This window comes from Synchytrium microbalum (assembly GCF_006535985.1).
Source record: "Synchytrium microbalum strain JEL517 chromosome Unknown SmJEL517_scf0003, whole genome shotgun sequence".
NCBI classification, from domain to species: domain Eukaryota; kingdom Fungi; phylum Chytridiomycota; class Chytridiomycetes; order Synchytriales; family Synchytriaceae; genus Synchytrium; species Synchytrium microbalum.
Window position 1 is genome coordinate 1,301,365 of NW_022158352.1, and position 17,413 is coordinate 1,318,777.

Sequence of the window (17,413 nt, forward strand, 5' to 3'; positions counted from 1 at the left end):
GCCCACATTTCGTGGATGGAAGCTTCAAAGGATTGTGGAGCCATGATTGATTACATTGAGCGAGTGTATTGGCCAGCTCATCCAGTTTCATTCAAGAGATTGTTGATCGCGGCGGGGCATTCCTTTGGTGGAGGTAAGAAAAAGGGAAGCTTATTGCACTCAATTGAGTCTCATCGTTCTCTGCTCCTAGGTGTCATGACACTTGGATCCATCCTAAGACCCGGTAGCGTTGCCGGCATGATCCATTACGAGCCAAGTTGTTTCCCTGATTCCTTTACAATGGCTATACTGGGAAATGATGACCGTAGTCCCAACCGCAAGTGGAGGAGATCCGAGTTTGGGTCAAGAGAAGAAGCCTTTAAAGGATTTAAGTCACGACCATACTTTAGGTGGGTGAATGGTGTCTGTTTCTGCCAGGATCGTCATCTCAACTTACATTGGCTTTTTTGTAGCGTATGGACTGACGAGGCCTTGTGGGACTACACAGACTCGATTCTCAGACAGGATGGGGACAAATGGGTCTTGAAACAGACACCTGATAATGAAAGCATGACACTTGCTGGATACACCAACAACGAGTCCTTCATTCGCATTCCTGAATTCAAAGGACCAGTGCACATAGTCAGTGGTAGTGCTTCTCCCGTGGCACAATTCAAATTCAAGAGACCAAGTGATGGTACTTTGGAGTAAGTCTTCTATTGTTGATCTTGAACACTCTTGTTGATCTTGAACACAGATGAAAATGTTGTACTAACGCGTCATTGTCTTCACTAGTTTGAAGGACATCGTCATCGGCGAATTATTCCCCAACCTTGTCAAACATACATGGATTGACAAGTGTGGCCACATGATTGTTCAACAAAATCCAGATGAATCAGGCAAGTGTACTCTTCAGACATATGAATTCAACCACAACTTCTTGCTGATTTGGACTTTCTTTTTGATAGCCAAAGAATTCATTGACTTCATATATAGAATGACTGGCGAATCGCCATCTAAACTTTAGAATCTCTCATACTTTTTGACAAAAGAAGAATATAAAGGGTAGTTGATAGAATTGCAATCTCGCATATCCAAGTTTACCATGCGATGAGCGAGCTATCAAGTAAAAGGTTGAGTATTGCTCGGGCCTCAGAGTCCATTAGCAGAGGTACTGAAATTTTTCTTTGTTCTTCACACCTTGAAAGAGAAGCATACTAATAAAATTAAATTTATATTTCCTCAAACCTCAATCCGTATACTTGATCTTGATACATATACATTCATCAAGCACACCTCGATCTTCAGCAATAAACACGAGAACCTCCAGTGTGTCGACTCGAGTCCCAGTTGGCGCAAATTGCATCTTGATATATCCAGCTTCCTCTCTCTTCAATTCAAGAATTGGCTCTTTAAATGTGAGAAGTTGTGGGCTGTTGGTTGAAATCACAAACGTTCGCTTGTTTGGATATGGATTTGTGTACGTCACGCGCTACCGAAAAAAAAGTTGAAATGTGCTCCACCAATAACCAATATTGACATGCGAACATACCTTATTCACCAATTTTGATCGGGGTAGTGCCAATTCGAAGGTCTTCGTTATAGCTGGCGGTTTAGCATGTAAAACTACTAAGTAGCTGGCGACCAGATAATGTTCATCTAAAAACGCAAAAAAGAGTGGTTAGTACACACGTAGAAAACAATCATAAGCTAAGATTCCTCACCCATCAGATTAACAACAACTTCTTTGACTCCAAATGTTAATGGTTTAGCAATAACTGGAACCTCTGCCAGAATTTGGGCAGGTAAAGCAACCATTCCAGTAGCATGCTACGAAAATCAAAAGGCGAGATCAGAACAGTAATTTAGCAAAAATGCTAAAGACAAATGTTACCACAACTTCCGAAGAGTTAGAATACAAACGACATGTTCGTGATGCACTTCCACCACGCACGATCAATTGCGTCTTGGTTTCTTGACCAAACACACACTGCACATCAAACTAGTGATTTGAAATAGCTCAGTTACATTTGTATCAAAGTGAATTGCTGGAGGACAAAACTCTCACTTACCCGATGCAAAGCATGAATCGGTATGGACCAAATGCAAACCAAACTCAAAAAAAATGGATCATCAAACAGCAGCATCGAGAGAGTCTCGCTACCAGCTGAGGCAGGTTGCACTACCGCTTTAAAGCTCAAATCGTGAGTATTGGTCTACAAGTCGATGGGCTTGTGTGAGCTTCTTTCATAGCGTCTACTGGTTTTGGCCAAGGTTCTCTTTGCTTCTTACCATCGTAGTTGAACCAAGCTGACATGATACTTCCGCATTCCCACATCTGAGATATCGTGCATCTGGATGTGCTGCATCATAAATGGTCGTGATGCCATCAGGCAATATTGATGCAAGAGGACCTCTTGAAGGTGGCGACTCAAATCTCAGCACACTCTTAAAAACTTCGTTTTCTGGTCTGAAAAATGGTGCCACTCGATCGACAAAATGTCCAGTGGGAATCACTCGGACGTCAAGCAATGCGACAGGCTTTTGATCATTATTGAAAAATGAGACCTAGGCCGTGAACAGGATTGTGATCAGCGTAAAAAAAACCTACTGTCACGGCAGCAAACAGTTACAAACTTACTGTGGTCACGCGAGCTTGCGCAGAACAAAATGTCTGAAACACAAACGGTACCGACATCTTCTCATTTGCCAGTAGAAACATTTCTGTAGAACCGTCGCGCTTGACAGAGAATACTGGCTCCTTATCCAGCGGTGCAATGATATGGTATGTCCGCCGTAGATACTTGAGCATTGCTGGATTTGACACAATTCTGAAAAGTTGCAAGATGTGAGGGCGACGACAAAAAACCTTCTATCCAAGTGGACAAATGGGACAGACCTTAGCTCAGCATCATCGAATGAGACATCAAACTTGGCATCGTAGTTGTATGGATTCGTGAAAACGATTTCGAAATAGCAAGCAAGCCCGAGAGAAGCATAAATAGTATGGTGAGTAGTAATCTCCTTGGTTAGTTCTTCACCAATCACCAGACGTTTCTTTCTGTGTGTTGGTATCAGAGTCAGTAAGACTCTCGGATTGCAATTTATCAAATAACACCAAAAACCTTTCACGGAATATCTCTATCGCTTGTAAGTCTCGTTGACGTTCTTGTCTTGACAACTGATATGTTTGGAAGACTTCATCCTTTTCCTATCAAGCAAAAAGAAGTTGGAGAAAAGGAGTATCGCATATGCATATCGTTCCTGATTCTCACATTTGCATCAGATTTGCTATTGGTAGCATCAGACTGTCTCAAAACTCGTCGAGCTTTAGCCAATTTCCTTTCGTTCTGTGCAGAAACGGCTCCATAAGCATTTTCAGCTGCTCGGGACGCATCGAGCCCTTTGACTCGCGCAGCATGGGCTTCACGCAACATTTCAGATAGCTCTGGGTCGGTGTCTTGCATCTAAATGATAATGTTAGAGCAACCGTCCAATACAGCATCATATCTAATTTACGACTCATACCCGACTACCCAATTTCTTGACCTCAGGGTGTACTTTGATGGATTCATGGTAGTCATAGAGAATCGGTTTCGATAAACTTATGGAATTCATGGTTCCTTTACGTGAAATATTCGTCCATTTCAGGAAGAGGGATCCAACCTTGTTTTGCAACATATTGGTTGTGTCTGCCACTTCCGTCGTCTATAACATAAAATTTATTTTAAACCAAACGATCAAAAAGCAAGGCATACTTTGCGTACACTCACTTGTGTTGAGCTGATAATCGCAACCGAATCATCAAACATGATTGCATTTTTTCCACGTCGTAAAACAGACTTGAGCTCAATATCGCAAGAGCCAAGACACATGTGTGAATCAGCATCCCATAAAAAGACCTGTAAAATCTTGCTCGCCAGATAGTGTCGGAAAGTCGTTGCTGCATATCGAGATGCTATTTGCTTTGGTGATGTTTCCTCATCTCCAGAGTATGTGAAGGATAATCCAGGTGCATGACGATCTATATATTATGTAGTGCCTAGATTAGATACGCTCTGCAGCACAAATGAATGCTAAAACCGAAACGTACAAGCAGGCGTGGATCCATCATGTTCGAATGAATAAAATATACCTGGCCAGGTATTTGTTTTCGTCTGCTCATCAGAATGAATCTGTTTTGAGCGCTCTGAAGGTGGGAGTGCTCCTGTGTATACTTGGACTGGCGATGTCAAGACTTGAGGATACGTCCAAAACTTGAATGTGAAAAACACACGATTTGGGGATGCGTTTACTACAGCAACAAAAATGAATAATCCTGAAAATGCACGAATGCTTCATCATGAACTCACCACCATCAACAATGGACAATCCCATCAGTGTCAAGGTGACATCATTCAGCTTTGTATCCTGTAACTCCAAAGCCAAGTTGACTGGTGCTTCCACATCATCAAGTGATAGCACTGTAGGTTTACGACCTTCTGAATCCAGTATTGGTGCAAATCCAGCACTCGCTAATCGGGCCTTCTCTGCTCGAGTCAGTTTGCTCCTTAATGAGGAGGAAGACAAGACCGCGTTCATTGGTGCTGGAGATGGTAGACTTCCTGATAGTTCCATGAGACTATCCTGATCACCAAACATTGCTTCTGGTACTAAAGCTGGTTCTGCTCGTGCCGGTGGCGGAAGTGATATTAGTGGTGCGATAGGAACAGCCTTTGTCGGAGAAGGAGGTATGGATCTTGTTCTGGGACTCTTTGGAGTTTTGGGTCGTTCTCCATATGACATTGATCGCGACATGGATCTCACTGGTGAGCTCGCTATTTGAAAAAAGTCAGCGTGCCATTGTAGCAAAGTTTGTGACGCTGGGGTTTGCACTCTAACAAAACGTACCAGGAGATGGTGCTACAGCTCCAGTAAACACAAAAGATACATTCATAGGTGGGATTCCATTCAGTAAATCAGCAGGTCGATACATGCTTGCCAAGAACGGATTTGGTTCTATCGAGTTAATCAATGGCATTTGTCTGATTTCAGTTTCTAGACCAAAAAAATGCTCTGAAGGTCAGATACTATACGAATGCCATTTCAAAACAACTTCAATCATATACCATCCTTATGCAAGGGTTTCCATATAGCCCACCCCAACAAAACAACCTGCTCAACACCAGCATTTTCGAATTGCCGTATAGACATTCTTCGTGCTCGCACAGCAGCAGCCGAGGTATCCTTATCATCAGCAGGCATGCTTCTAACAACATTAACCTTGTATTCAACTAAAACTATCACCACCACATCTTTATCCTCCGGCACAAACGAGTCAAGCTGTACATTCCCCTGGAATTTAAGCTCGTTTCCTGTCGTATCATCTGCATTGATGACTGGTGTTAATGTGATTGTGGTAGGAGGTGTAAGAAAAGTACGTCCATTATGAAATCCTAGATTCAAGCGTCGTTCTAGAATCGTGGGTGGTGCTAATGGTTCGGATGGTGGTATTTGATGTGTCTCGCAAAATGTCTGTGCGACGATCTTCACGAGATTTTCTTCGAATTGTTGTACTGATGGTTGTACTCGTATTGAGATCTATGTCAGTGGAGGAAATGTTGGCGACCCAAAAAAGAGACCTAAAAACGATGATGGAACACTTGCCTGAGAAAAGCTAGCAGTACTAGTTTCTAATGCTTCCAGATTGTACTCATCCTTGAATCGGACTCCAGACACTATATCACCATATCCAATAAACTCGTTCTCACGAATGTAGTGACAAACATGTCGAAGGCTCTGACAAGTGGTCAGTTTATAGGTGCACAAAGCACTTGGAATAGGCGTCAAAGCAGGAAATCCAAGCATTTGGCCTAGCAATAGTGGAGCGATGACTGGTAGCATTCGTGGTGTACCGACATAAATTGGCATCCTAATATTGGAGAGAAGCCAAGTTAAGAAGGTGGACAAAAAAAGGCGACCAACTCGTCCCCGTACAGCTTAGCTACTGGCTCCATCAAACTAGATGCTGCATCCGACCAAACCCGAGTGCAATCTAGTCCATTCTTCATGGGATCAAACGGATGTATGAATGTCCAGCCAATTCCAATGTTTTGAAGGATTGACGTCGACTCAAGTCCATTCACGACTAAAAAAACCGTCTATATAAGACCGATGGATTGTTGACATTTCAAAGGCCGGATTTACCTTGCAACACGAATTCCAATACGATAATTGTATCTGGTTCCGTCACAGGTGTATGAAAGTAAATGTGCTATAAAGACCGAAAACAATTATTTTTCCAAAGCGAGCAAAAAATAACGTATACGGAAAATCTCGCCGTACCAAATCATGTAATGTAGCAGTCAACCGATTCCCAACAAGCGCAACGTCTGCAGAATAGATCTCTTCATCATCTTCCTCACTACCATCCTCCGTATCCCGATCGTCATCACCACCATCATTATGACGTTCTCCATCATTCACGGTCTTGGCCTTCCGTATCCGAATGTATCGTGGCGACGCCCACGTCTTGCCATAAAATTGAGCAGATGTGACATCAAAGAAGGTAGCACGGACACGACATGACATGGGACCATCTGAATTCAAATAGGATTCTGTAATGATTGGAGGGAGAGTGATGCCTTCGAGACGTGAAATGGTTAAGGAGTATGGGAAATGGAGCTGCGATTTTGTCGATGTTGGAACGATTCGTTGGGAGTCTCGTTGAGTATATGGTACAAAGGATCTAAATGTACGAGCCCAGTCGTGGTGCTCCTCCATCTTCGGAGGCAATAGATCTATCTTAAACTGAAGGAAACTGTCAAAGCGTGTTTTCACGTTTCGATGAACAGTACTAGGGTGCTAGGATAGTTGGCGGTGGGAGACGGCAAAAAATGGTTGGAAATTATTGTGCTCAATATGAAGGTGTCAGTATCTAAATCGTCAAACCAGATCAACATCAATCTCACCAAACCAGCAACCACGAGACCCCTATCATGCAACATATATGTGTTCATTGTGTACAAAATTATTCAAATTTCTTAAATAGCTCATCAAATGACAACGTGTCGTCTTCCTCGATGCCATCAGACACTTTGTCTATTGCGTCTTTGATGATGTTTGTGCTTCCATGGGCCTGATGGTCTTGGGCCATCGTGAGATAGTGTATGGCTCGTTGGTTTTGTCCCAACCGCTTGTATACTTTGCCCATCAAAAAATACACGTTGCACTCTCCTTGAGCTTCAAGTTCGAGTTTGTGTAATTCGTCCAATGCTTCCTAATCAGATGGAAAGGAGAAAGTGTGTCACCATCAAGTGAAAGTCACGTCAAAATTGGGCATAGACGGAAGATTCAAGCTCGCCTGATTACGATTGAGCAGAACAAGGACAAAGGCACGTCGAAACTTGGTCAATACATTGGGCTGACGGGCGAGACGATCTGCTTTTTCAAAGTAAGCAAGCGCTTGATCATATCTTTTGGTCTTTTGCATGACCTAATAGTGTTGATATAAATCATGTTAGACTACAATCAAACTCTGTGCTCATCCAAACAGGAAGAGTACCAGGGCAATGTACGCTTGTAACGACGGATTTGATGGATTGATAGTTGCTGCTCTTCGGAAGTGAAATTCAGCATGATCGTAAGATTCTTGACGATAGTAAATCATGCCCAATCCAAACCTAGCATTAAAAAGGTTGGTATCATTTCTCACGGAATCATTATTTCGTCCGGCATACCATGCGTTGTAATGCCTGTCGTCCACCTTGATGGCGTTTCGGTAACAAGCTTGTGCCTTTTCACTATCATCCAATGCCATCCATTCCATTCCACACAAATAGTGGGCATACACATGAGCTGGATTGAGCTGTATAGCTCGTTGGAAGCATTTCAAAGCAGCCATGTGATCAAATTTGATGCTAAGATTGAAAAAGCACGTCATCCTATGGAGTTGGGTGAAAGTATTTTGTTTGGCTCGGTTACCTGAAACAGTTCCCAACAGCACACCTAGGAAACCCAAACGTGAGTCGCTATAAGCTAAATTGCATTAAAACGACAAAGCACGTACCATGCTTCAGGTGACCAGCGATCAAACTCTACAAGCTGATGGGCAAGGTAGCTCAACTTTACGTCTTGTTTCATTTGCCATAAGACTGTCGAGTACAAGTCCATCTTGGCCATTCTGTATGGTTCTCGTTTCCTAGCCAACATCAGCGATTAGAACAAGTGTTAACAAAACATCACCCATATATGCCGAAACCCCCAACCTGAGCTCTGAAAACACTTGGTCTGCAGCAACAAACTCTCCCAGTTGATATCTAGCTTGTCCTATATGACTCAATACCCAACCAGATTCTTGTTGGCTCATGGGTAAGTTTTCCAACAAGTCAATTGCTTCCACGCAATAGTTTTGCGACAGTTTGAGGAATGCTTGAGCCATACTAGTCACCACGGCCAATATTTCTCGAATCGCAACATTTAATTTTTCTTCTGGTTTATCAGTGTCCATTTCATTGGCGGATAGTAGTTGGGGAGCAATTGAAGCTGGTTCCTTTTCTTTTTCATCGACATTGACTTTATCTTCCACCAAGTCTTCTGATACGGATCTTGAGCGTAGTGTACTTGGTTGAGGACGAGAGTGTTTACGAATGTCTACTCCTTTGGGTTTCTGACAGGAGGTAACAAAGTCAGCAAAGGTAAAACTACGACGATTTGGAAGCAATCTTCCAAGTTACCTTCACTCCTAGCGCAGGATCTTTGGTTTCTTTGGATTTGCCACTGCCACTGCTGCTACCGCCACCTCTTTGAATCGTACCATTAGTCTAATTGCGGATAGACGGTTTAGCACCAACATACGAAGATATCGTGACACTTCACAATGCACCTTGGGTTTGGCAGTGGTCCGACTTCTTGTTTGAGAAAGCGATGTTGATGTAGATGCTGTCCGTCTCGGACGATCGCTCAATGATCTACAATAAAGACGTTTAACAGTCTGTACAAGCAAAACAAGGAATATACAACTATACGTACATTGTAGTAACATTCGATACAGACAATCCATTTGGAGGATTGGATGGTGTCAATCCAACTCGTGGTGGATGATCACTCAATGCCTTTTCTTTTATGATCGGATTTGTGACTTTACTGCCTCGAGTCATCTCAGTATAACACGCCAACAACTTCTCTTCGTTGAAGAAGCGTGACAGGTCTGCGAGTTGTGTAGTATTTTCCACATCTATATAATTATTTCTGTGAGTATTTGCTTGTCCGAGGAAGGGTATAAGTGGATGAACCGACCTTCCAGTCCGAATCGATAATTCAGTTTACACAGCTGTTCAAAGCTCGTCCATAAGAATGGATTGGCTTCGAACGCTTGCAGGTAGTGATGCCTGGCTTCGTCCTTCTTGTTGCCGTTTCTAATATGAAAATAACGAGTAAGATCTCCGTTGCTATTCGTTTCATTCGATAAAAAGGTGTCTACCTGCACAATTCACCCATGACACAATGTATAGAGGCTTGATCTGGATTCGCTGAACCTAGAATTATTGAAATTAGCTATTTGAGATCACGCAACGTTACTAATGAAGGAAGGAACTGATTCTTGTCCGCCACGTCTGAACAAGTTGATCCTCGATTGATTGATTCCACTTACTATATTCATGACTGACTTGTGCAGTTTTATTATCGACAAGAACCCGTTCCAGAGCCTCTTGACCCTCATGATATCTCTCCAAATCAAAGCAAGCTCTGGCAAACAAGTAGGCAGATGAGACGTGATTTTCGACCTGTTGTCGTAAAACATGGGCAGCGACCGATGGTTTGCCAGCGGCATAGTATGATTTGGCGACTAGGAAGACGGCCTCTTCTTCAGTTGGATAGAAGCCTCGTAATCGTTCAGCGAAAAAGATGGCATTGTCATTCAATCGTCGTTCAAGCGAGTAGACCACGATAGTCTTGAGTATGGTGAAGAGCACTGTTTCTGGTCCCTCCATATAAGGCAAACGAGCTTTGTCTGCTATTCTATCCAATGCCCAATGGCTTCTCCAAGTTAGCTAGCAATGTGGTTTCGCTTGTGAATCGACTATTGCGCAGAGGTCACTTCAGACTTGGACTCTATGGCAGGTAAGAGGCAAATGATTACGATCAAAATAATGTGGCTCTAGTAGTGTACTCACTCAGCCCTCAACTGGGTCCAACTTTTATTTTGACATTTCAAGGAGAAGAACTACTGCATTTTACGTTTCAGCAGTACGCGATGGAATGAAAGTAGAAAGTATGAAAAGACGAGAAATGTTGCGTTAGAACTGCAGAGAAATTTCAGCCGGTGCTAGGTTGCTGTTTTAGCTGGAAGGCAGGGATTCTTCCAAAAGTTGTAGCTTCAGACGACTTGTAGCCAGAAGATCACCCAATTCGATTGAACAGTGCACTCGTAACGCGAAAGGATATATCAAACTCGCCGTCAACCCGCACTCTCCTCGCAGACTCCGTAGATTCATCGCACCACAGTCATTTTTGTTCATTGACGACCAGATCCCCATAGGACCTGATCCACGATTCGAATGACTGTCACTGGAGCCGACGTATCATTTACTGCCTCGTTCTTGACTGTCGGCAAAGGTATCTTTGCACATATCGTGGTCGGCAACATTTGACTCTCGGAACCCCATGTCCTAACAGTTCCGCTTGAATAGATCAAATTCCTAAAGACTATATCTATGCCGTCACTCGCACTGATTCTCTCGCCATTCCAGCCGCTGGTTCCCAAAATCCAATCCTAGCATCAATCAAAAACGACGGCATTCACGTCCTGATACACTCTCTGCAACTCAAAAACAACTCGACTACAGTAAAACCTCTATTTAAATACTCTCTGATCGCATTTGAGACACCATCCGAAGCACAAGCCTTCGTAGCCTCGGCCAAAACTTGGTTGGGACATAGAATCCACAAAAAGCTCTTGGTCGTAATCAACCCCGTTTCAGGAACTAAACAGGCCAAAGATAGATGGACCAAGACCGTCATTCCCATGTTTGATGCTGCTGAAGTACCTTATGAAGCTAGATGTAAGTATCAAGTCTCGTCACGCGACGACCGAAATAGTGTTCAATACAGCAGTGTTCACGTTTATATTTTTTTATAGTCACGGAGAAGGCGGAACATGCTACTGATATCACATCAAAGATGTCCTTGGAAGCCTATTCTGGTGTGATCTCTATTGGTGGAGATGGGACATTCCATGAAGTCCTCAATGGCTTGCTATTACGTCCGGATTGGCAAGAAGCAGTCAGCAGCATGTCAATAGGAATGATATCAGGAGGCTCCGCAAATGCCTTTCCTAGGTGTATTGATGCCTTCACTGCCGAATTATCGACCTTGACTATAATAAAAGGTTTTCAGAAACCAATGGATATGTTTGCTGCCGTGACTCCAAAAGCCACCATATACTCCTTTTTATGTATATTCTACGGCTTTATAAGTGATGTCGATATAGATAGCAATAATTTAAGGGCTCTTGGACCTGTACGGTTTCCCCTCATGGCTTTGTACAAGCTTTTAAAGCTACAGCAATACGAGGTCAAACTGCATCTATTACCCGCCGATGACACGACCGTACAACCAATAGAACCGCCATCCCTGCCTATAGATTCACCTCCGCAATTCGGCCCACCGCTGAAATACATAGTTAGACCCGACAGCCATAATTCTTTTCCCGTCCATACCGATGCCTCATTGATTTACTTAAACGTGATGAATTTACAGTGGGCCTCGAGTGACTTTTTAGCAGAAGTTAATGCCCGCATATCTGATGGCTGTCTCTGGTTGAATTATGGGGATTCGAGTATCAAACGAGGTGAACTACTTCAGCAAATACTGAATCAAGAAGCTGCCTTGGACTCGGAGAATCCAAAGTCACATAGAGTAGCAGTAAAAGCCTTTGTATTGGAACCCGTCAACGTACACGGCAAGTCCTTGGCTAAACAAAAGGGGTCAAAGAAAGCCATTATGGACGTATCAGGAGAAGAAGTAGATTTAGGACCTATCAGGTGTGAAGTGTTGCCATCGTTAGTGACTGTCTTTGTACCGCCGTGGTTTAATGAAGAAAAGTTTGTTGGGGAGGCTGCTGAGCTTCGAGCCAAGTTGCATGATAAGAGTAAAAAGGGCTTTTGTCGCTGAGATTTGCTGTCTGGCACAGCGTAACATTGTAATATCTAATTCACTATGCTTTAGAAATATATCCAATTCCCCATAATAGAACATGATGACTTGATCAACATAGAACTTGACAATCATAATACGATAAAGTGGGTCTTTGATATCATGTTTGCTTTTATTATTTACTACGAAAGATCCTTATTGTTGCATGATTTTATCAACTACGATTCTACTGTTGTTGGTTTATTTCACGAGCCACGTTTTGATATTATTTTGTTACGCCGACTTTGGATATGGAGCTCCAAAGAGCTCATCATCCTTTTCCCACGTATGTTTGAATTTGACATCACTAGTATCTATTTGTGATCCCGGCGTAATCAACCAGTCTGAAGCCCGTTCAAACATGCCATCAAATCGTGGAGTCCAGACCTTGGCAGGCTGCCATTCCTGTCTCAACAATCGATCATCAGCTTCCCGTTGCCTAAAGGTAACCCAGTCTCTAGTTGATGCCTCGATATCCTGCATACTGGGGATGTAGCCTTTGAGAGCCGTATGGATTGGATGTTCTTCTTTACCAGCGGTAGCATAGTCATTGAGTCTCCATACCGCGACCATGACGACACCGAGGCCTAGGAATGTAGTCCAGAATGAGGAGGAGAAGTCTTCCTTTGGGGTGTCACCACCTGTTGGGTTGTCTACACAATGTCCTAGATGTGTGCGGGGCTCGTTCCAGCCGGGTTCGGGACCAGACCTGGCGATGAAATTTCCTGGATAGTGGGCTTCGTGCGGCCAGTTGCGAGCTACTTTGAGGAGTTCTTCTGGATGGAGTTTCGATTCTGTTCCTGTGCTGACGGGATGATGCGAGTCGTGTGAGTCGTGTGCGAGTCTTATAGTGGTGGCAGCCCTATTGACAGATGGTATAGATGGTCGGTATGCAATCCAAACCCTCGACAACAACATGCTTCTGGCCATATTGGCCATTCTCCAGATTTTTGACTTTTTCGTGACGATGGCGAGAGCATTAAACATCGAGGGAGAATCGCGTATTTTATATGGCGCTGTTGAGATCAAAGTAAATGCATATCGAAAAAATCTCAAGACCTTGACAAAGGTACAGCAACTCGGTTTTCTTGTTCAAAAGCAAAGATGCACGGGTATTCACGGGATCTCAACTGTTTAATCACTACATTAAACACGTAAAGTAGTCATAATGAGCTTTTGATTCCTCCACATCTACCTGTGTCAAGTGTCAAGCTGCTCAATTTTCATTTTTTTCAAACAAGACGTTTTGAAGACTTATACCCAAAAGCAGCAATGATGAGAGGATGCAGTCGCCTCATACAGCAGATACGGACCCACGCCACAGTAGCCCACAGCATAAGAGTCGGCATCCTCCTCAAACGAGACCCAGTAATCACTCCAAACCCAGACGAATTCTCGTCATCCTACTTGAACTATCGACACTCACTAGAAAACGCACATAGCAGACCATTTCCTTACGAATTCTACTTTAAACGAGGATCACTCCAGGAGCAGCGATGGCTCGACGCCACAAAGGGCCAGCCTAACGATGATGGCATCAAACTCGTCAAGGAACATGAATTGGCTTCTATACCGGTCGCTCCTAGAAGGACTATAGCTGATGAAGCCAATGATACGGCTTCACTGGATAGAGCTTTGGATAGGACGTTGTATCTGGTGTTGAAGGGTGAACATGGATGGAGGCTGCCTGAAGGGAACTTGAATGGGGATGAGTTGCTTCATCAAGTAAGGGCCGAGTGTCATTGGATGCCTAGTTGTATTTCGTATCGGATATTCGTGTTGCCCCTTCTATACAACCGCTGAGACTTTTGCTCTCTACAATTAGGCTGCGTCAAGAGAACTACATACACAGTGTGGGAATGGTATGGAGACGTGGTTTGTAGGGAGCATACCAGTAGGACATGTTACAAGGGGACCCAATGAAACCGTCTTTTACATGAAGGCACACATATTAGGTGGTACCATTGCATCAACATCAGACAACACGGTCGCTTGGCTGACAAAGGAAGAAGCTTTGAAGGCTTTGAGTCAAGATGATGCTATTCAAGTGGCTGATATGCTATCAACACGATAGATATGTTAGTGAGGATATTTCTCAATTTGTATATAGTTGCTCAACAATTCATAGAAAGGTCGAAACTCATAATTTGGTCTTGTTCATGGCTATATATGTAGATATGTGGCATGTCACTTCTTAGAAACTCTCTTTATCATATGAACTCTTCGTAGGATGTGATGATTATGGGTCAACTGTCTACACGAGACACTCGAATCAATTTGCAGCTAAAGTTGGAGTTGGCACACCCAGGGAGCTATGTTGTATATAAGAAATACACGTATTCGCAATTTCCATGCTTTGCATTCCTACTTTTATCAAATTCCAAAATCGAGATGTCTATACATACTGCCGCAATTGGCTTGTTAGCACTTGGCGTAGTTAAAAACACGTGTGCAAGAGCTGATGTGAACTACCATTCATGATCAGAAGGTGATCTAGACGTTGATCTTGTACTATCTGACCGCCTCTGCTCTAAGTCAGAGTAACTATGGACTGAGCCTCAAAGATTTCTCGCGTTGCTAACCTGTTCCGCGATGGAAACGACGCCACAAGGCAGTAAGACGCTGTATAGCGACAACACATCAGCGGCGTTGATACCAGAACAAGAAGTTCCTTTGCCATTGCGTCGAAATGTTGATCGTAGTAGCTTTTGGTTGGTGTTTTCGAGCCTTTTAATCATTGATGGAATCGGTGGCAGTGAGTGATGACATCTGGGTACCCATTTTTAAAATTGTCTGGACCTAACAGTCCTATATTTTATCTTGTAGTGGTAAGAACTACAGCATCTATTACGTATCGGCAAAAAAATTAAGCCTTTAATTGACCTGCTACTGATAGGACGCGACTACAACGTTCTCATCGGGTGCTGCACTATCCTCTGATCTAAAAGGATTTTCTGACCTTCCTTGGATTGGCACAAGCTATGTGTTGGCTGCGACGATAGCTAGACCGTTATTGGGAAATCTCAGCTCAGTCTTTCAGAGCCGAGGCATCTTTCTTGTGTCTGCAACTCTGTTTCTGGTTGGAAGTGCTCTATCTGGAGCAGCTCAGACAGTGATATGGTTGATCCTTGGTCGGGGCGTTCAAGGACTTGGATATGGCGCAGTTGAGACAATGGCTACTATTATCATAGGGTTGGTGCCTTTATTGTGTTATATCGCTGGCTACCGTTGAATAGATGGTGATTTTTTTCTTAGTGAGCTTGTTGATGTAAGGCATCGTGGCCTATATCAGGCAATTTTGTCGGGTGTCGAGGGATCTTTGATATTAGTTGGGTATGGAACTTGATTCTTCCTTGTAGTATTGTGAAAGTCCTGCATCTCAATCTTCTTTGAAGACCACTTATAGGTGGTCTTTGGACTGACAATGTATGTCTCAGCTTTTGCTTACCACAGCTGTCATTGCTGACCTACAGTTTCGCTAGGTGTCTTGGAGGTTCGATATCGTTTCTCCTTTCGGTACAGCCGTGGATGAGGATTGCGAGGAATAAAGGGTCTTGCATTAGGTGGCAATTCTGGTTTTTCTTACCCATACTTCTCATTGCTGGAATCGTCTTTGCATTGAACGCAAAAACTCATCCAAGACCAGTGCCGTTTCGCCATTTATGTACGTAAAACGATTCCTTCCTCTATGGTTAAGAGTATTTGGAACTCACCAGCCCGTTTCCATAGTATCTTATATCGATTGGATGGGAGCCATTGTTGCAGCCGCAGCCTCAACAGCGCTCATAATTGGCTTGCAGTATGGATCGTCTACTCTTCCATGGAATTCACCTACAGTTATTGGGTGCCTAGCAGCTTCGGTTGTCCTCTTTGTGGCATTCATCATAGTCGAGGGATTTGTTCCAGTATCCTGCTTTCCGCTACCATTGTTCAAGTATCGCAACATTTTGGCAATGTGCATTAACCAGCTTGCGTTTGGATTCAATTTGTACGGTTTCCAGGTATGTCTTGAACGTTTGTGTTTTTGAAAGTTTGGTGTTGACCTCTTTTTAGTATACTGTTGGGCTCTTCTTTCAAGTCGCACTTAACAAGGATTCTACCATCACTGGTCGGGTTTTGGTTTTAGAGATGATAATCAAACACGAATATGAGCCATCTCACGAACTATGTTGTAGGCCTTTTATTAATGTCGTTGATTGTTCCCTTCGCTTTAACCGACATTGCTGGTGGCCTGATCGCTGTACAGACGGTACGTCTCAATCGAGCAGTCTATACGGTACTCCGAGCTTACAACCATCTCAAACTCTAGGGCAGTGCGACCTTTTATTGTCAAATCATGTCCGCCACAATGCCAATCGGCATTTGGTTATGCTCAAGATGGACCTCCAGCTCTAGTCTTGCGCAAATCATTGGATACCAGATCGTGAGTGGTGCAGGTGGAGGTATTGGAATACAAATGCCTGTGCTGATAGCACAGGCATCAGTGCCTGAACAGAGTATGGGAAGCTCGACCTCTCTGGTGTTCTTTTGCAGGGCTATCGGGTAAGTTTATCTCGTGTTGACGTTAGGTGGCTAAAACACTGATGTTTTATCATTCTATCAGGGGAGTAATTGGATTATCAGTCTCGGGGACATTGCTAAATTCCTTTTGGCAAACGCGACTAGATCAGCTAATACAGACAGGCAGCTTGTCTGTGAGTTTGCTCCACATTTGTAATGACTCTCTTCCCGTTTTAAAGTTTCCTGCCTGTAGATTCCTCTCTCTTCACTATCAGATGGGAAAAACTTTAATTTGTTTGCCATTAGAGCACTGCCAGAGGACCAAGCTGCTGTAGTAATCAATGCCTTTCAATATGGCTTTGAGAGATCAATGTGGGCACAAGCTGGAATAGCATTGATATTTTTCTTGTCGTTTGTGGCTACCAGGCACGTCGAGTTACGATCGGATTCGGATGAGGAAGTGTCATTGGAAAAGGCCAAATTGAGAAAGCACGAAGAAGAAGAACTTGTTGAATGATTTTAAATAATTGGGTGATAGCTTGTTTTTTATATTAAGGGAACAGTGTTTTAGGCTGTTGGCATAATCTGAACAAAGTACTGATGTAGTAATTGTGAAACGAGAGTCTCATTTGCTGCGAGATGAATTGTTGCAATTACACCATTCCTTAAATTTTTGGCACGTTTGTTCGGAGCTAACTATCCAGCGACCGATCGTCGTTTGTAGTCGTGGAAAAACTCGCAAAAATTTGGGGACTTGCAT

The 17,413-nt window shown here is 43.4% G+C and overlaps 5 protein-coding genes across 5 annotated transcripts; 2 read left to right on the plus strand and 3 right to left on the minus strand.

Annotated features, from left to right (window-relative positions):
* Positions 1-1,228: 1,228 nt before the first annotated feature.
* Positions 1,229-6,741, minus strand: SmJEL517_g01115 (uncharacterized protein; the record flags this gene model as incomplete). Its single annotated transcript, XM_031167043.1, has 20 exons — positions 1,229-1,471; positions 1,532-1,638; positions 1,704-1,809; positions 1,874-1,981; positions 2,052-2,195; positions 2,272-2,547; positions 2,621-2,810; positions 2,879-3,040; positions 3,105-3,190; positions 3,255-3,446; positions 3,508-3,687; positions 3,753-4,003; positions 4,073-4,273; positions 4,332-4,796; positions 4,870-5,016; positions 5,088-5,559; positions 5,620-5,890; positions 5,956-6,106; positions 6,166-6,232; positions 6,304-6,741. The coding sequence occupies 20 exons, from the start codon at positions 6,739-6,741 to the stop codon at positions 1,229-1,231; spliced, it is 4,257 nt and encodes a 1,418-aa protein (XP_031027138.1).
* A 247-nt stretch (positions 6,742-6,988) lies between these two features.
* Positions 6,989-9,950, minus strand: SmJEL517_g01116 (uncharacterized protein; the record flags this gene model as incomplete). The annotated part of the gene is made up of 13 exons (XM_031167044.1): positions 6,989-7,237; positions 7,376-7,453; positions 7,523-7,640; positions 7,698-7,877; positions 7,942-7,965; positions 8,027-8,158; positions 8,226-8,626; positions 8,694-8,780; positions 8,843-8,927; positions 8,989-9,193; positions 9,256-9,374; positions 9,440-9,494; positions 9,611-9,950. The coding sequence occupies 13 exons, from the start codon at positions 9,948-9,950 to the stop codon at positions 6,989-6,991; spliced, it is 2,073 nt and encodes a 690-aa protein (XP_031027135.1).
* Positions 9,951-10,517: 567 nt separating this feature from the next.
* On the plus strand, positions 10,518-12,132 carry SmJEL517_g01117 (uncharacterized protein; the record flags this gene model as incomplete). The annotated part of the gene is made up of 3 exons (XM_031167045.1): positions 10,518-10,575; positions 10,650-11,021; positions 11,099-12,132. 3 exons carry the CDS (start codon positions 10,518-10,520, stop codon positions 12,130-12,132), a joined length of 1,464 nt encoding a protein of 487 aa, XP_031027136.1.
* A 255-nt stretch (positions 12,133-12,387) lies between these two features.
* On the minus strand, positions 12,388-13,140 carry SmJEL517_g01118 (uncharacterized protein; the record flags this gene model as incomplete). Its single annotated transcript, XM_031167046.1, has 1 exon — positions 12,388-13,140. The coding sequence occupies one exon, from the start codon at positions 13,138-13,140 to the stop codon at positions 12,388-12,390; it is 753 nt and encodes a 250-aa protein (XP_031027131.1).
* Positions 13,141-13,425: 285 nt separating this feature from the next.
* SmJEL517_g01119 (uncharacterized protein) lies at positions 13,426-14,227 on the plus strand (the record flags this gene model as incomplete). Its single annotated transcript, XM_031167047.1, has 2 exons — positions 13,426-13,878; positions 13,979-14,227. The coding sequence occupies 2 exons, from the start codon at positions 13,426-13,428 to the stop codon at positions 14,225-14,227; spliced, it is 702 nt and encodes a 233-aa protein (XP_031027132.1).
* Positions 14,228-17,413: the final 3,186 nt, after the last annotated feature.